Raw genomic sequence first — 20912 nt, forward strand, 5'->3', positions numbered from 1 at the left:
CATTTATATTGACAAGTTACAGGCATGTTTAGAACAAGTAGGTGGCGTTGGCACTACTTAGGTTAGGTAGTCATCATTCTTCTGTGTTACACTTTTGATTATTGTTCTTTTTTTTGAAGTGCCCTTTTGTTCTTTGGCAAATAAAGATTTATGTAGGCTACCTTTGGTATGTCAATGAACATTGATAAGACAAAGGTCATGATCATCAAATCCAAGCATATTATTTCCCCTAATTTTGTGTATGCCCAACATAGATCATCTTAAATACAGATCTAACATGAGCTGAGAGGGATCCAATTTCTTCACGTGCAAATTTTTTTATAGGACGCCATTATTTAAATGTTTTGTATAATTTTTTTATTTTTTTAGATTTTTTTTATTTTTTATTTTATTTTGGCCGACATGACCAAAATTTCAACTTTGATGACGGACAAACACCCTTACACGTCCTACTGGGTTGTAGAATGAGTCTTTCGGTTCAACAATAACAACATATAGAAGTTATTTTATACAAGTATTGACACTAACATTATAGTGTTGAGAAAATAGTTGAGAAAATAGTTAATGGAGAATGGAAAACCTATTTTGATGCTAAAAATTGATAATCATAAAGCAACATATTTTTGATTTTGAGAAAAAACGAAAATCATGGAATATTATATAATATGATAAAATACACCATATCCTTCCTCCACTTAGGTGTTGGCTCAACCCATTATGATTAAATAATTAATGTACAAATACAAACTAATTAATATGAAGAATAATTTTTTTTTAAAGCATTGCTTCAATTTCTAGTAAATATTATTTAAGATTTAAAAGAAAGTGGTATAAAGATATTGATTCTTAATTAAATCATTGAAAACTATATAGGAAAAAAAACTCTACAAAATGGTGATAACATTAAAAGCATTATCATAATTAAATTTACAGAAATAATTATAATATTATAAACACAAAAATAGTATAATAATAAAGGAAAATTATAGTATAATAATAAAGGAAAATTGGACCAGTGCAACAGTATATATTAAATGGTTGGCATTAATGAAAAAAAAGTCATAACATTAATTAAGTTATAACTTCATTTTAAATTATTATTATTATTAATTATAAAAGAATTAGTAAATGCGTTGAACATATAATTAGTTAAAAAAACATGTAACAAAACAATAAACAATAAAAATTCAATGCTATAAATAAAAATAAAATAGAAATCCAATCTAATACTTGTGGACAAGTTTTTTTTTAATTAAATTGAAAAAAAAAATGCATAACAACCTTTGAGATAATTCTCAACCCTCTATGATAACTACTATAAAAAAAATATTCTAGAGGTTAAATTCCTACCATTTACCTAATAATTATTGATAATTAAATTAAAGTTTTGAAAACCTATTCCAAAATAAACATGTTTATTGACATAATGAAAATATTTGTTAAATTTAATAATTGAAATATAACAATACTTAAATATTTAAAGTTTTAATTTTTATTAAATTATTATTATAATTAATTATAAAAAAATTAATATATAAGTTAAACATATATACAATTAATAAAATTCTTAACTATGAAGATTCACCTCACTTTATCATGAAGATTGTTAATTTATAAATAGGTTTTGTTATAATATCATGAGCCAATACCATGACTTATCAATACTACATGCCCAAAAAACTCATTTCATATTATGGTTGTTCATATAACATTTTTTTAATTAATCAAATGGATTAAAAAAATAAAAAAACACAATTATTTTAAAAATAAATTTGAACTTTTGATTTAAGATTATTACTAAGAATATTTTAAAATATTTTATGAAAGTTAATCCCCTACCATCCACCTAATAATTATTGATAATTAAATTAAAATTCTATAAACCTTATTTTAATCATATCACCTTGAATTGATGACTTCCCATTAACAGAGCATCCCATTACCATCATTTCAAAACGCAATAAACCTGTAAACTTTGTTTTAAAATAAATAAACTTATAAAATAAATATTATAAAAAATCATTAACTTAACTTTAAACAGGTGAAAAAAAATATTTTATTATAACTAAATTGAAATTAATTTTAACATTATTAAAATAAAGACCTTTCATTATCGTCATAGCAACACTAAACATCTCAGAAACCTGAAACATCTCATACTAACCATCTAGCAAACCTGAAACATCGTATCTTACATGAAGGTGAAATATTCCACCGCAAATCTGGAGTCAACCGAATATTTTTAATTCTTTTCAATCACTGAATATTATCTGTATCTGGTTGAAAAATGTGGCGAACGTAATCATATGTACAAGCCATCTCTGATTTTGGACGGAATATATTCTTGTGACAGCAGAGAAAATGATAAGGCTGATATTGCTTCAATCTCAAATTTGATGCCTCTGATCAACATCATGCGCAGCTGATATCTATTGAAAAGGGAAATTTTAACTTCAAGATTCAAGTTACATCAATGGCTGCGTAAATCATGTAAGTTGGAAGTCCTAACGGCACAAGAATTGAATACAATTTCCTTATCTAAAATGCTTCAGCTGTCTTATCTTCATACCTCCATTCTGGCGCGTGCTTCTGCAGATAGCATCTTTTCAACATGGCTTCAGCTTTCCTCCTATCTGGGTAGTGCAACAGTCAATTTAGGAAGATTATTATCATTCAGGGAAATTAATTAGAGGCATTGATTAAAAGGTTTGATAAAAGGCACCAAAAGTTTTTCCAATAACAGACAATGATCACCTGTCTCTGTCATTGGAATAAGACATCGATCGGGAATATTGAAGGTCTCACAGTCCGAAGGGAAAGCTCCCAGCCAACGAATCTCCGGGGCTGACAGAGCTTTGGCGTCATAGGCCATTTGCTTTCACAATCAAGGAAGACAAGGCAAGGGAATGAATATTTTCATAAAATGTTTATCATCTTCTACGTCTCTAAATGCTATAAAAATCCACATACACGAACATTAAGTAGCTATCTGGTACACTAAATGCGAACGATATAATTTTGCACTTTCTAGATAATAGATACCACCTCCTGCGGTCTTTCGTTCCTATCCAATTTATATTAGTTTTTATGGTTTTCCTATCTACTTTTACATAGATGTTGTATGCTCCTTTAGTCTTCCGTTCCGTTCCTAAGATAAGATTAGATTGATAGGGTTTTAAGGGTAATTTTTCATATTTGAGTTCAAAGATCAAAGGGTCAAGAAAGGTCTTTATACACCAACAATAAAAAAATCTGAAAATTGACTTTGAAGTGTAAATCCTAATAATTTAAAAAAAAAAAAGGTAATGGAGGATACAAGATCACTGTTTTAGCTTGCAATATATTTTGGGCCATATGGCCTAAAGAAGCAACACATTTGAATAGAAATGGAGTAGATTTAGCTTCAAATACTAGGGGAGACCCACTCATGTATCCTAAAAGTTTGACCTAGGCATCTTACAATCTTCAAAGATGGGATAGCGGAGTGAGCTTCACCTAACTCCACCTAAGTCTTCTCAAAAGAGCTTGACGGAGGGTATGTCTGAGACAGACAATGATATAAAAATCCCAGCAACAGTTTGATTAACACTTAATAGCCATTAGCCATTAACATCACTGAAATGAAAAAAGACCACTTAAATTATCACGCATCTATTCAAAGATCTACAAATATTCATTAAGAAGAGAAAACTATCCACGTCAACAAAGACTCTCCAAGAGGTCACTCAACTCATCTGTACATAGCCAAAATTAAGATAAAAAAGGAAGATTTTAGACTTCTGAGGGATTTCTCCCCTAATCCAACCATGAGAAAATGAGGGAAATACCTCTCCATTTATAGGGAGAAAGGCTCAACTTTTTCTTATAACAAAATAATATTTTTCCTAAGTACAATCCCCTAATTTGGCCTATGGTGCGGGTATAAATCCTCTTTATAAATTAAATAATATTAAAAAATACTAACTAGAGCCCTTTTCAAGCCACGCGTATAATTTTACCTCAAAATTCCTCCAAAAGAGGGACACCTCATCAAAGGTGGGCTCCTACTTGTAGCATCCAGCCTCCAAAGACCCTTCTATGCTTGAATTTCTCCAATATGTCTTCGACCTACCATCACAACACTCTAGGCTCTTTCCCAAACACAGGTGCACAAGCCCGAAATGCGTAACCCTTTCCTTCAATATTTCTTCCAAGACTAGCTCTTTCATAAGCCATGCAAGAAAGATCTCATGTCTTCATTCAAGGTCATTGAGTGGGATTTCAAGTGTGATAAGTGGGTTTCGAAAAGAAATGCTCAACTTCCATAGGTTATCTCCTATGCCAATAACATCCCCAAATCCTCCTACAAAGATGAATGTAGGGGCTTGAAGTATTCGATAGTGATTAGATTCATGTCATGCCAAATTTACAACACCCCTACAATGTGGACAAATAAACTCCAATGTAGCAACAAATTCCTCTCTTCCTTTAACATGCAAAGAGTTGGCCTACTTCCAATTCACACAAACATTAAAATTATATGTTGGCCTTGTGTGCAATAGGTAGTTTTACACTGACTCCCACATGTTTACTACACACACACACATGAAAACCTCATTCCTTCAAACTGATGTACTTTAGCTTTGGTCTCTTGGGCTATTATGTCTTAGATTTAGGTCAAAGGACTACACCTAAAGTAGTTCATAATACACCACCTACTTCTTTCAAAATTCTTCGCAAGGTTATACTTTGTTCCTACACAACAACCTTGTTAGATGTTGACCTAGATAAATTTTAAATTTGATTAGGTGTCAAGATTGTTACAATTGTCTTCCAAATGTGGATATTAAGTACCAAATTAATGGAGCATTCCAGGTGTGTACACATTCTACCTTGCTATGATAATATCCTTCTCTTGAGCTTAGGTGCTCAATCTTCTTCATACCTATATAATTTATTAGACTTTAGATATGGTGGAAGAAAATGCCCAAATCATTTCTCCTTATTAAGTCTGCCAAAGGGTTCACTATAATATGCATTAAAAATGTGATTTGAACCTGAAATAATGTGCTTGAATCCTTGATCCTTCAGGGGTTTAGATAATTTTCTTAGTGAGAGCTACAAATATGCTCAAACATCACTATAAACTCTAGCAAGTAGGTCACTCCCCTTGGCCTTTAACCCTGAATGAACCTTTTTGTTTGGTTTGAGGCATGCCATTCCACATGATGGTAGTAACTCTATCCCATAGATCTAGAAACAATTTTCAACAATTGATTAATGGTGAAACATTCTCTTTGAAACTAGATTCTAGGTTGTTATAATAAATACATTTAGGCTTGCAAATTTAGCTAAAAATTAGGTTGGCTTTGCTCACTAAAACCCAAGGCATAAATGAAGGGTGACAAATTATTGGACAATGATTTTCTTTGGAAATTTCCTTTAATTTTGCTATGCAATTCCAATCTCCAAGGTCCTTTATGCTTATCCAATAAAAATAATGGGTAACAAGCCTCAAACTTGTTTCCTTACATTCTAATAAGATGAGCTCCAATAATTTCGACATAAATATGATTTGCTTGTAATCATTGCCTAAGCTACCTCCATTAAAATTATACACTTTTTCAATAATGCTTAACCTTATTCCTATGTAATATCAAATATTATCTCAAGTTATAATTTATCTTTATGTTTTTCCAAATTCACAATTACATATAATAGAAAAATAACATATCATAAAGAAAAATAGTAACATCATCTTTAACCAAAGACATTTTAAAATCTAACTAGACATGGAGATGATCTATGGAACTTTATTTATTGGTATAATAATATATTAAATATAAATGTATTTTTCATGTTTTACCACTTGTATAATTAATTAATTATTAAAACTATATAATTTTAAAATCTTATAACTTTTTTTTTGTTAAGCTTGGTAGATCCTTATTTTTCATTACAAAATAAGTAGGCAAGTTACACACATATAGATCCTGGTTAGGTGGTCTCAACTTGCCCAGCGGGAAACCAAATCTGTTGACCACCTAACCACATTATAAGTTGTCCCGTAGGAAAAAATACTTAGCCTATCTATCCAAGCTATATGAACTTGATTGTCATGTCGACAACCATATTCTAGTTGTATATATATATATATATATATATATATATATATATATATATATATATGACTGCAAATTGTAAATTAAACGCTATCCGCATGAAAACGAATAAAAAAAGGACTAAGAGTCAACATTCTATTCCTCTTGCTCAGCATAAGCCGAAGCCATCGGGGCTGGATCTTTCGCGTTAGAGCCTGGCAGCTTGGTCGGCATGAACAGGCATGGGAAATGTTTCTCTATACGATCCAAGCAACCATCCTGCTTTTGCAATTGAAATTGCAGTTTTTGAAAGTCCTGTTTATAATTTGGAAAGTCTTGGACAACAGTCGTCTAGATTTGCTCCATGGCCTTGCTCAGGAGGCATTTCATGAGCCAATACAGATAAATGGACTGTTTGTATTGTGTCTCTCGGCCTACAGTGTGTCCCGGGTTCGAAATCAGGATCTTCCAATCCTTCGTGTCCCTGCCTCCACACTCGCCTGCCAATTTATATTTTCCTCCAATTCGGATATGAGCCATTTGATTTCCCCTCTGGTGCCCCCCGCATATGCAACCACTTCTCCCTGGATCAAGTTGGCCACGGGCTTCCTGCCCCGACGTTTGTTCGTGGTGCTCGGCTTCGCCTCGACCTAGCTCCCCCGTGGTCTCTTCCCGCGGCCCTTGGTAGCCGCTGCTCAACCCATAGCATCAATACCCCTGTACCTTTCGGTCACCTTCCAACATCGTTAAGCAAAATGTCGTTCAACAACAAATCTTTGTGCTTTTCTTGGACGAGGATATTTACCTCCCAACTGACCTGTTGTCAGGCAAGAAACCATAATTTCCAAAATGTTAATTTCTGAATTGCCTTTATCCCATGGTTCTGACAATGCAACAAATCTTTCACCCATGATTTATGCACATAACTCTCGAGCATAAGGGGCCTCCACCCGAGATTCCCGAGACGCCCCTGCATGACCCCTGCCTTGCTCGCGCTGCGACCGTGGTCTTGGGGGCGAGGTGCATGGAAACCAATCAAACTTGTAACCCAGAGGTCAAGCCTGCAGGAATCACGCCCCTCATCTCCTTTGCCCCTCGCTCACTATCTCTGCCCCCATTCCCCCTGACTTAGCCACCGCTTAGCGTGGCTCGAAGCCTCCCCGCGACCTGAAATTTGAAGCCCAACACCCACAAGGCATCTTGCCCAAAGCTTGCTCACTACCCTCCTTCCCAACGAATGGCTTAAGCTGGCCTGGCCAACCTTCCCTGCGTGCCAATTCCCCCATTTCAAAAGACCTCAACTAGCGACAATCTTCCCTGGCCTGACGCTCCTTAGGGGCTTGGCGTTAGAGAATTTCAGGAATCAGATTGGTTCGACCGCAACGATAATTGCCCCATCCTTACCCTCGACTCCTAGGTTTTCCAAGCATACAAGAAACAGTAGTTCACTCGGGAATGCTCCCTCCCATCCCATGCCTATAATCCCCATGCAAGATAACATAATGCCGAACTTAAGAGACACCCGAGCAGAGCCCCTGGACCTAGGATTGTTCCCTCAGACCGCCTCCTCTAAGCTAGTTCCCCTGCTCTTGTTACTCACCCACACAAACCCCATGCCCCCATGCAAGCCCCAGTTACCATACCAGACGAAGGGAAGCATAACGGAATGTAGGTGGAGCCAGTTAACATACCTGATTATCCGCGTTTGTAGATGTTGTATCTCCTCGCCTTGCCAATGTCTCCGCTCCTCTTTCGTCGCCATCACCTTTGTGCTTACACCCTCCAAATTGTTCCCTCTTTGCAGTCAGTAAACTCCATTGCATGCAAATGCCACCTTCTCTCCTCTTGCCTGCCTTAAGCCTGTCGACGACCACCCCGCCCTGCGCATAAGTGTGTGGGAGGTGGTGGCACTATCCCTTCCTGTCCTTATCATTATGACAGCGTTAATGACTCTATCCATCGACTCACATCCCGATCAGAGATTAAATCTTATAACTTTAAAATATATTATATTTTTTATTAAACTTTTTATTTAAATAAATTTAGATTAACAATTTTCCAATATTCATATTTGGTTTAAGATATTAGTAAATTACTTTTCAAATATATTTTAATTAAATTTAAAATATATATATTAAACAAATTTTTGAATTACACTTTGCATTTGCATTTACATCATGTTACTTTATTATGCTAATGAATTCCACTCAAACAACAAAATTATTAATTTGAATAGATTATTAATATATTTTAATTTAAAATAAAGATTAAAATATTTTAAAATATATTAAATTATGATAATTATTTTGAAACCTATTTATTTTACATTAATAAATAAAAATAATGATGAAATATGAATGATGAATTTATTATAATTTTTTTCATATAATAAATAAACTTTAGAATCAATATTTTTGAAAATTATATATAAATTTTCCAATATTATTTATTTAAAATTTATTTTTTATTAATTTTAATATATATTTAAAAAATTATATATTTTATTTCATATAAATTTTAAAAGCAGTATAAGTTCTGCAACTTTGAAGACAATATTTTGGAAGAAGTTGCGGATTACAAATATCTCGGAATTGATTTCAACAAAAATCTAAGTTGGAATGGTTGTAGAAAGAAAAGAAAAGAAATTTGGGGGATTGGAAAACATTTTATGCTTTTCAAAATAGGTGTCGAGACGCTGAGTTATGGGACTGGAAAGCCACTCAAATTCTTTTTGGGCTTCTAGTGATTCCGGTGATTCTCTATGGTTGTGAACTATGGGCCAGCAATACATCCAACATGCAGTGGAGACAAATTGAGAAAATTCAAAAGAGTTTGATTACAAACAAATTTAAGATTGAACATGTAGTTCCTTATGTTATATTGTTAAGTGAAACAAGCGTTGCTCCTATTGAAGGCAATTGCTATGGTTCGAGTCATAAGGTATTTAAAAAAAATTGAGCAAATGGAAGAGGGTAGATGGCCTAAGGTTGTCTTTAATGACAGATTGTGCAAAAAAAAAAAACTTGAATGCAACAAAATATCAAATGGTTTAGTAAATGGGGTATTTGCTTGGACACGTGTCCCATAAACAACAAATAGATAAAAGCTTTTGTTATGGATAAGTTCCACAAGTGTGCTTGGGATAAGGAGCTAGGAAGAAAGAAAAAGTACTATATTGAAGTGTTTAATCCCACTCATAGTCATCAACCAAAAGCATACATAGAGGACAATATTTCTTGGAGAGCCAAAATTCTTAATGCTTAGTTAAGAAATAATTCTCATCAACTGTGTTGTGAAACAAGGCTCTGGAAAAGGCCAAAAGAAGTGTGGGAGGAAAAAGTATGCATCTTTTGTTCTTCCGGAAAAGTGGAAACAAAAAAGAATTTCATTTTAGAATGTGAGGCCTTCAAAGACAACAGGGAAAGTTATGCAGATATGCTGGCAACTAGCTCTTGGGATAATCTATTTAGCGAGGGGTTTGCCGAGAAGCTGAGAGCATTTACTGTGAAGCTGCACAGAAAAAATGTTGAATACATCAAGCAAATGAAGAAGCAATCTGTCCCATAGACTATCTTTAGCTTCGTAGATGTTAAAATAATTTCTTTCTTTCTTTCTTTTATATAAATGAAATCCATTCCATAAAAGCACAAAAAGGAATCTATTTAGCGAGGAATTTGCCGAGAAGCTGAGAGCATTTATTGTGATGCTTCACAGAAAAAAGACCAAATACATCAAGCAAATGAAGAAGCAATCTATACCATAAACTATCTTTAACTTCGTCAACATTAAAATAATTTCTTTCTCTTTTTCTTTCTTTTATATAAATAAAATCGATGGCATAAAAACACACAAACAAAATAAACCAATAGAATTTTGTATAATATGTGTCTGTGCCATATGCACACAATCATAGTATTATTGTATAATATGTATCTGTGCCATATGCACACAATCCTAATAACAAGATATCAAAGCAATGCTTAGTGTAACGAACAACTTTATGCCTGCAATAGCCTTTGACAAATTAAATATAAATATGTGTCTCTGCCCTATGCACACAATCATAATAACAAGATATCAAGGCAATGCTCAGTGTAACGAACAATTTTATCCCTGCAATAGCCTTTGACAAATTAAATATAAATATTATATTAATTATTTCACATACATATCAATGTGAGGTATGTAAAATACTTCGCTAATATGAATCTAAGTCAATTATAAGTTATAACTAGCATGCTGTATTACATAAATCGTTTTATATTTCAGGCTGCTTGTACATACTTAATGTAATCTTTGTTTCGTGCATCCCTTATGAGCATGGCCAGATATCTAAATTCTTTGGGGGCTTGTGCACTCAAAAGTTCTTTTGTTTTTTGGAACGTAATGAATATGTGGTAGGGGCTTCATCTTTAAAAGCACAACATAGACGAAGGGTTTACAAGTATAGGAGAGCCGAAACACATAAACAGAAGGGAGGGTGTTTTTAGGCACAAATAAATAGAAACAAATTTAACATAGGTTTCTTTTCTTATACTCATATATTTGTACTTGTACGTGAAAGAGAGTCAAAGTAACAACATGTTTTATTTATTCTAATTATTATTTTTTATTCGGAAATATGATATTGAATTAATATCCACTTTTTTCACCTATATGATATTGAGTTATATCATACTTAATATAAAATATATCTTATTTAATATAAAACAAAAATATTAATGAATTGGATTATATTAATATTCTTAAGTTAAAAATATTTTTTATAATTTTCTCTTTTTAAATTTATCAATTCATTTTTTATATAATTAAATTAAATTTATTTATAATTATTATTTTGAAGGTTATGAATTAATTATAAAATTATTTTAACTAAATTGTCATCAAAACATTTAAATACCTCATTTTATTTTCTTTAAATCTACTAAATCATCTAATATTATTAATCTTTTTATTAGTTTAAAAATTAAGTGTCTATTTCCTTTATGATTTAAGATTCAAAGACACTCTCTTTCATATTACTTGCAGGAGCTGTGATTGGGCTGCAGGAGCTGTAGGGAGAGCGTGGCACATTTGAAGGGTTGTTTTGCTTGTGTTAAGGGTTGTTCTTTGGCTGGGTTTGCAGGACAGAATTGGAGCTAAACCGCAGTAAGAAGAAGACCTAAAGACAGTGTGAAAGAAGCCCTAAGGGACAGCGTGGTTTCTCTGTTTGTTGTAGGTGACAGTGTGGAGGAGAAAGGACTGTTTTAAGGTGTGAATAGGGTTGTCTTAAGTGCGGATTAGGGCCAACGTGAAGGGATGTCTAGGCCAAGGACAATAGAAGGATAAACACAGTTGTTAAGGGCATTTGTGTGGGTCTGTTGTGGAGACAAAAGCTACAAGTTGCTGAGCTAGGCCACAGGCCATAGCCAACAACTTGAGGTTGTTCTAGGTGCTGCATTGAGGGTATAAAACCAACAAGGAGCAACGTGGTGGTCAAAGAGTCTCACCTTGGAGAACCGTAGCCCTAGAGGCTTGAAGTGCTAAATTTTTGTGAAGGTTAGAGGGCTGATAGGTATGCCCTATTCAGTGATGCAGTAACAACAATGCAGCAAGGTGAACAACAATGTTTTGAGGTGTATTGGGTCAAGTATTTGACCAGTTTGGATCAGATTGTCAAGCAACCTGTTGGAGCCAATTATATGACATTCCAAGCTGGAGAAAAGTCATTTTAGGTGCAGATCCAACAGTGACGAGATTGGGTGTCAAAGAGCTGGTTGGAGGGCAGCGTGTTGGCTACCCAAAGTAGCCCTAGACGAGCTATCTTGAAGGACGAAGAGCAGTTGAAGGTTGGGTGAAGGATGGTGCCAAAGTGCAACACTTTGATGGACTAAAGTTGTTGCTAGCGTGGCAGATTGGAGCTCGGGAATTGGCCAACCCAGAGAGTAGTTGATGAGCCTGTGTTCATTGTAGCAGACGTGACTTGCAACAGTGATAGGAGGCAGACCTCTTGGAGTCTCGATGTGTAGATGCCCTGATGGACTAAGGCACTACTAGTGAGCAATACAGGAGCGAAGGACCGACAGGACAAGATACGACATAGAAGTTGCGCAACGAAGTTTTTCATTGTATCTTGTAACCATAGATTGTTGTATATATCAGATTTGGATTAATATAACAAAGATTGGTGATTGTATATTATTGTACAATTCTGTTTAAAACTGTGTATATTGTGCATATGTGATTTATTGCTTTATATTTCCGCTGTGCAAAGTCGTTTATGGTTGAGAATCTTGGTTTGGTAGCTTCAGTGATTTTAAGACTCTAACCTAGACCCAAGGTCGTGGAAATTCAACACATGGTAGATCCATCAAATCGCAGGTGTCATGTGAAATAATGGTGGAATGGAGTGGGGCAAGAGGGAAGGCTCCAGGCCAGATGCCATGGTATAAGGGTAACTATGATAAAGGAGGCCCGCACCTTGGGTGTATGAATGTAGGACGGAGCGATCATGGTACATGAGTTACCCTGACCTTTGTTTTTCCACACTTCTTCATATGCCTTTTGCCTTTTACTGATTTTTCTTCCTTTTATTGCTCGAGGCTCAAGGGGATGAGAGTGAGTGCCGACCATAATGATTGGGGGGGGGGGAGCTCATGTTTGGCTTTTGCCCACGTGCTAAATTCTTTTGTCCTGGTCATCTTTTGCATTTTGTGGTACATTTCCTATTGTATGTGTCCATATTATGCTTTTACCTTTTTTTTCAGATGCATCAACCTCCGGGGCGTTGTTCCAGGCACGACCCAAAATGTGGACAAAGGAAGGGGTGGCTAACACCTTGTGGACCCAATGGACAAATGTGGACCTAGATGGGAAAATGTGAAAAAAGCGATTGTAATGAGTAGAGGGGAGTTAGATATATGGTGTTGGGAAGCGGGACCACACAACCAAAATCAAGGTTTCCCATGTAGTGCCACTCCTAAAGCTAATAGCTCATAGAGGGGATCCCACGGGACTAGGATCCAAGATTAGCACCCAAGTTGAGGTAAGGGAACAAGGGTACAAGTCAAAGCTCGTTCTTTCCGCCGAATATCCCCACTAATCCATGCCCAAATGTGCCCAAGAAAAGAAAGCGTAAACACACAATTGTTGATTTTGGTGTAGCATCGGATGTTCTCTAGCTCCGAAATTTTGTGAAGGGGCTAGAATACATAAGATCTCCAAGACCCATAAATCGTTTGGAGAAATTCCGCCCGGATTGTGAGTTATTAAAATAATTAATATTTTTAATGGGTTCCTAAGTCTAAACTTAGGAAAATAAAAATATTAATGGGTATTAATAAAAATGTTGGTGAGAAGCTTCTAAGAGGCGAGGATCAAGGCTGTTTTAATCTTAGCCATTGATTAGGGACTTAATCTCGGTCGTTGATTTATCAATAGGAAAAGTAGAAGAGGAGGCTTGAGGGTCAGTTGGAGATACACCAAGTTGATTAAATCAGTTCGATTTTTCTGGGGTGAGGTTTTCTGAGAAAATCGAACAAGTGATCTGAGTTGCAGTGAGAGGGGCAAAAGCAGAGATTTGGATGGAAAGGCCTTTCGAGCCAAAGAGTACAAAGCAGAGAGGTAGTGGTAGCATTAGAGAGGCAACACAGAGGCCTACGCAGCCCAGGAAGGGGCTCACGCAGTGCTGATGTAGGCCAAGAGCGTCTCTTGCTGTGGCAATGTAGGATATTCGTCAGAAGTTCGAGATTTTGTTGGAGAAGCGAGGTTCTGAGCCAGGAGGGCTGAACAACAGTCTTCCTCCAGCAAATCGATCCAGCAGAAGGGGTGACGCAGTCTTCTAGAGGCAAGATGTTGGCCCAAGCAGTGATTGTTTTGGTATTTTGTAGTGTTTGTTGGAGTCAGGCCACTCAGTGGATCAGTTGTGACTTGGAGAACGAGGTAAACCTATTGGAAATAATACTGAGAGGGGGGGCGAATCAGTATTATCAAATCAATAAAACTTTTTCATTTCCATACTTAGATACATATATGCTACTTCAATTAAGGGAACCCGCATGTATACGCAACTGTGTCTAATGCAACTAGCGTATATCCAGAATACTTATGATTCAGTTAATCCATTAAATGTTGATCTTTAGTTAGTGCATCAGAACTTCATTAACCATATGTACAGTAAGCAGGTGCAATAAAACAGAACAGATCATCACACACAAGAAGAACACATGAACACCATGATATAAGGTGGAAACCCAATGTGGGTGAAAACCACCTGCTGCAAGTCTTCTCTATCTTCTTTTAATAAGAAACTTCATTTTACAATAGTTTTGTATTGGTGCAGTTTTATACCAGTACGCAGGCTTCTACCTACAGAGGGCTACAACCCTCTCTCGTTTTCCAGACTCTCCTGGAAGGGAGCTACAACCCCCTTAGCTCTTGTACTAGTCGATCCATTTACTAGTACGTAGGTGCCGGCCTACTGAAATGCTCCAACCTTTACTCGTTCTCTAGCTGCTACTGGAAGGGAGCTACCACCCCCTTTGCTCTTGTACTAGATCTTGTTCTCCATCAACCGGTGAGATTCCTCCTTAGCTCAGATCAAGCAATGCATCATAAACCCATAACCTGCATACTATATCTCATGCTTCATCAGATATTCAAGACTTTTTTTCATGCCCTTGCCTAATGATCTTCTTCTCCTTTTATAGTCTTAGGCCTTACTCAATACCATAGTCCAAAACCATTGAGAACCAATACTAGGGACCCAATACCTGGGTTCAACACTTCGGACGCAATACCAAGGACCAAAACCATAGGTCTAAATACCACGGACCCAAAAATAAGCTTTCCCACATGTATGCGCTTTTCTGTGCATGAAAGTGCGTGCATACGCATACGCGACTTTTGATCAGCAATCCTGCATGTATATGCGCCTTTGTATATAGTGAACCTGCATGTATAACCTGCGTGTATACCCTACTTGGTATATAGCGAACCTGCGTATATACGCGACTTGGTACATAGTGAACCTGCGTATAACCTGTGTGTATACCCTACTTGGTATATAGTGAACCTGCGTATATACTCTGAACCTGCATATATACTCTTCTTTCTTCATTCTTTGTAGTCTGATCATCAATCTTTGCTACTGATCTGCTGCACTATCATCTGTGTGAGTTGCCATCAAGGACAACACTTGTATCATAATGCCAACAATCTCCCCCTTTGGACTTGATGGCAAAGCTAACTTGTCGTACTGAGAACTGTCATCTGATTCCTTTCTGCATCCCATGTATTCTGTCACATCTGATATCTCTTCTGTAGATTCATCTAGTTATATATAAGTGAGTTGTTTCTTCTACGAGTGGGTTGCCATCAAGTACAACACATGCATCATAATGCCAACAATCTCCCCCTTTGGACTTGATGGCAACAACACCAAATCACTCTCCCCCTTTGACATCAAGGGCAAAGGGCGGACCAAGATATTCTCTTTCTTGATATACATTCCGTTGTCCATACTCCCCCTGAGTACTTTCTAAAATCTCTGAATGAGCTCCCCCTTTGTATATGCCAAGGTGTACCAATCTGTCCATGCTCCCTCTAAGTACATGCTGAAGTCTCTGCTCTGCTGAAGTGTGTTGATCATGCTCCCCTGATTGTAAGCAAGGTCTGCAAAAAGATGTTCTACAAAAAGAACATGACTCTATACATCATAAATGACCTTCCTATCACCAGGGACTCATGCATACATCCATCTCCCATCAAAGTGGGGATATACCAAAAGTTTACATATGATAATACAAGAGTATAACATCATTCATCCCAAGCATAGTGGGGAAACCAAAGTAGGCTGTTACATGACCTTGATAATAATAAAGGATATACATAACATAGAGACGAAATATTTAAAACAAGCAGCATCTGTCAATCATCATTTAGATCAACAACCATGTTCTCCTTCTGCACCTGTTCTACCTGAAATCAAATCAAACCAACATATACGCGACTATATCCACAGAAACAAGCGTATATACGCGGATGTTCTTCATAAAACTCACGTACAACCATTTTCAGATCAGCAACCTGTAAATGTTCTGTAACAAGGTATGTCTGCATATAGATATCAACTCATCCTTTTGAACATCATCATAAAATCATTCTCATTATATCATATGTGAAAGACACCATAGTCATCTCATCATCATCAAGATCTGCATGATCTTATATACCATCCATGTAACATTACATGGGAATATCCCTTATCTGACAATCATCAATCAACATATGTGAGTATCAACCTATCATCATATAGGTAAGAACTCATCATCATCATATCTCCAACAATGCAACTCCATGTATCCAGCACTATGTATCTAGAGCTCAAGACAAGACTTCTTGATATCATCAACAGCAACAATCCTCATCCACATGAGCGCCAAGAATTATAGGAAACCTGCATCATAACTGTATTATATGATCTTTATGCATATGATGACAGCAACATATGAGTAACTCATCATCAAGTAAAGAAGATGTGTATTCAAGCTTTGTACTTCTCCTTATCCTTATGAAGATCACCATGTAAACACCATATATGCATCATCAGAGAATCAACCACAAATCTGATCTGAACATCAACTATGTAACCCCAAGAATCATATGAGATTTGTCATGGATAACTCATAACCATATCATAGCACGATATATCATTTAGCCATATAAGCATCATCACCAAGGACTACTAACCATAATGCCAACAATGCATTATTCAAAACATAAACTCCCCCTGAACCTGTGCCATCTGTTTACTGTCAGATCTGATCATGCATATATCAGCAAGAAGTATCATCATCAAGTTAGGATCAAAAACACTTCTAAACATATTATGAGTATCAAGACATTTCCACACATCATTAGCAGATTGTAACCATTATCAAACAGAGCAAATAATGGACTGAATCATATCAGACCCTTTTTCTGAGCCCGTCCCACTGCTTTTCTTTAAACTGACATATACGCAACTGTGCATTGACTAACTCGCGTATATACGTGACTTCCCTTTATGAAACTTGCGTATGAGATTTAGGACACTGAAGTTTTACACTTTCAGCTCCCTTTGAGTCTGTTATGTCTGTATATTGTGTTGTGCCACATCTTTCTGACTGTACTTCCTTCTTCTTCCATATCTTCAAGTGTGATGATGATGTTTTCTCCTTTTGGTATGGTGCCCATACTTTGTTCCTGCATTCCTTTGCTGTATGTCCAAGCTTGTTACATGCATAACATCTTACATGTTTCATATTCCTCCTATAGCAATCAGCAGCTTTGTGACCAAACATATTGCAAGAAAAACAATATCCATTAAAGTACCTGGAATGTGATGATCTTTCTGCATGACGGTCTTTAACCACTCTTCTTCTGCATCTGGATGCAACATGTCCAAGATTGTGACATACATAACATTCAACATTATTCATCGGAGGAGTAAAAGATTTTCTTTGAAGAATTTCTTTCCTTGGCTGTTGATGGGGTTGACCTCTCATCTCCTTGTTGAGAATTTCAGATTTTGCGTTAGATTCTCTTGTCTTACTTTGTGAACTAGATTCTTTTTCAACAGATTCATGAAAACCAAGACCAGCTTTGATAGCAGGAGACCTTTGACTACTAAGAATATCATCCAAGATCTTAGTACTATCTTGAAATCGTAAGAGCTTATCCTTTTCTTCTAATTTATCTTTTAGAATATTTACCTCAACCTGATGTTGCTCTTCCTTTTCAAGATATTGCTTCATGTTTTCTTCAACATTTCTTCCTTCTTCCAACTGATGTCTTAGATCGAGAACTTCATTTTCTTGGTTTTCATGAGCTTGGAGTAGTTCTTTATTCTTCTTCTTTGATTCTTCAAGATCTTCTTTTAGTGAGAGGATCGTAGCTTCAAGACTTTCATAGTAACTAGATCTTTCTCTGAGTTTCTTGATTGTTGTGCTCCTTTCATTTACTTCATTTCTTAATGATGTCACTTCATCTTGCAACTTTTGACATTTTTCCTTGAATAGCTTCCTTACCTTGTTTCCTTCCTCTAGTTGAGCTTTTAGTTTGGTAGATTCTTCTTTGAAGGCACCTTCCCTTTTGTTCAACAAATCTTGTTGATCTCTAATTTTCTCTGTAAGCCTTTTAAATTCTACCTCTATTTGATATCTTTCTTGCTCACCCATAAAAGCAAATTCAGTTGTTTCGTTATCACTTTCATCATCTTCAAATGGATAGATAACTGTATCACCAGAGGATAACAAATTCATACCTGATAGTTCTTGTTCATCTTCATTCTGAAGTGATTCTGAATCTGAAGTGCTTCTTCCACATATTCCCCAATCAATTCTCCCACTATCATAGTTCTTCTGAGATGTTTTCTTCTTCTTAGGCGCTTTCTTCTTAAGCTTCTTTCCCATTGTTCTACGGATCTCCTTTGAGCAATCAAGCTTCTACCAAAGGACCTGCTCTGATACCAATTGTTGGAAATAATACTGAGAGGGGGGGTGAATCAGTATTATCAAATCAATAAAACTTTTTCATTTCCATACTTAGATACATATACGCTACTTCAATTAAGGGAACCCGCGTGTATACGCAATTGTGTCTAATGCAACTAGCATATATCCAGAATACTTATGATTCAGTTAATCCATTAAATGTTGATCTTTAGTTAGTGCATCAAAACTTCATTAACCATATGTACAGTAAGCAGGTGCAGTAAAACAGCACAGATCATCACACACAAGAAGCACACATGAACACCATGATATAAGGTGGAAACCCAATGTGGGTGAAAACCACCTGCTGCAAGTCGTCTCTATCTTCTTTTAATAAGAAACTTCATTTTACAATAGTTCTGTACTGGTGCAGTCTTATACCAGTACGCAGGCTTCTACCTACAGAGGGCTACAACCCTCTCTCGTTTTCCAGACTCTTCTGGAAGGGAGCTACAACCCCCTTAGCTCTTGTACTAGCCGATCCATTTACTAGTACGTAGGTGCCGGCCTACTGAAATGCTCCAACCTTTACTCGTTCTCCAGCTGCTACTGGAAGGGAGCTACCACCCCCTTTGCTCTTGTACTAGCTGATGTACTAGTACGTAGGTGCCGACCTACAGAAGGCTACAACCTTCTCTTTCTTCCTCCAGGTACCACGTTTCATAAATTTTCAGATTGGATACTCATGGAACACAACATCATAATCTGAAGGCCACGTTTCATCCAATTTTCATACTGGACCCATCAACAACATTGAAGCACAAAAACAATCAATACTAGCATCATTAATCTCTGAATCACTGAAACACTGAAACCCTGTCAACAACACAGTCACCAGAACACAGAGCAAACAATAGAACTCTGCAATAACAATCAGACCCAACTGCAACTTCAAATATTATACTTCATAATGTATACACTACTACGATGAACCAAACCCGCGTACATACGCGCTTTCACCAAAGACAACCCGTGTACAAATATATAAATATTCAATCATGACTTGCAGCTATTTCAAACTTAAGTTATACCCAGTTCAGAACATTACATGCATTAGTATACAGATCTAGAATAAGCATAATCAACCATATAGAGATAATTCATTTCAAACCATTTGATCCCGATCTATCCTTAGATCTTGTTCTCCATCAACTGGTGAGATTCCTCCTTAGCTCAGATCAAGCAATGCATCATAAACCCATAACTTGCATACTGTATCTCATGCTTCATCAGATATTCAAGACTTTTTTTCATGCCCTTGCCTAATGATCTTCTTCTCCTTTTATAGTCTTAGGCCTTACTCAATACCATGGTCCAAAACCATTGAGAACCAATACTAGGGACCCAATGCCTGGGTTCAACACTTCGAACGCAATACCAAGGACCAAAACCATAGGTCTAAATACCACGGACCCAAAAATAAGCTTTCCCACATGTACGCGCTTTTCCGTGCATGAAAGTGCGTGCATACGCATACGCGACTTTTGATCAGCAATCCTGCATATATACGCGCCTTTGTATATAGTGAACCTGCGTGTATACCCTACTTGGTATATAGCAGACCTGCGTATATACACGACTTGGTACATAGTGAACCTGCGTATAACCTTTGTGTATACCCTACTTGGTATATAGTGAACCTGTGTATATACTCTGAACCTGCATATATACTCTTCTTTCTTCATTCTTTGTAGTCTGATCATCAATTCTTTGCTACTGATCTGCTGCACTATCATCTGTGTGAGTTGCCATCAAGGACAACACTTGTATCATAATGCCAACAAAACCCTCGTATGTATTTCTTACCGCTGATATTTCTCTGAAAGGTTAGCCGATGTGAGAGGCAACCTGTTGTACTCAGATTCTGCTTGCTTAATAATAAAAACCCTTAATCTGCTGCACCAGTTTTCCTGCATTGGGTTTTTCCGGGGACGTTTTGTCCAAAAATAATGGTGTCCCTGGTGTGTTTGTCTCATATATTTTCAGTTTATGATCTGTATGTCAGTGTAGTCTGTAGTAGTTTTTTCATCACTTTTTATAAATTAAATAACTTGTTGAGTGTAATAAAAAGTAGGAGATGATAAACCAGTGATTGCAATAGGATTTATGATGTGTAGATTCATAAATTTCACATGGTATCAGAGCATTGCAGATCATAGGACATTGAAGCCGTCAGCCGGGAGATCCAGCGAAACTGCTACAGAGAAGCAATTGTCCCGAGTGACAACGTTGTTTCAGAGCAAGAGGAGCAGTTGAAGGAGTGACGCAGAGCCTCACGCTGTGCCTACGTCAGCATTCTGAGCCAGTGGAGTGTGACGCA

General features: G+C 36.4%; 1 protein-coding gene across 1 annotated transcript in view; it reads right to left on the minus strand.

The window, feature by feature from the left end:
* Positions 1 to 2067: 2067 nt before the first annotated feature.
* LOC149142008 (meiotic recombination protein SPO11-1-like) overlaps positions 2068 to 20912 on the minus strand; it is a 277352-nt gene continuing 258507 nt past the window's right edge. The window contains exons 7-9 of the mRNA XM_089448286.1: positions 2755 to 2875; positions 2570 to 2633; positions 2068 to 2429 (exon numbers count right to left, since the gene is read on the minus strand). Of these exons, the coding sequence (XP_089304412.1) occupies positions 2303 to 2429; positions 2570 to 2633; positions 2755 to 2875 (312 nt within the window). The 3' untranslated portion in view covers positions 2068 to 2302. The remainder of the gene's footprint in view (positions 2430 to 2569; positions 2634 to 2754; positions 2876 to 20912) is intronic.

This window comes from Pinus tabuliformis, chromosome X (genome assembly GCF_031772625.1).
Source record: "Pinus tabuliformis cultivar Carrire ecotype Pingquan chromosome X, CPIR1, whole genome shotgun sequence".
Taxonomy (NCBI): domain Eukaryota; kingdom Viridiplantae; phylum Streptophyta; class Pinopsida; order Pinales; family Pinaceae; genus Pinus; species Pinus tabuliformis.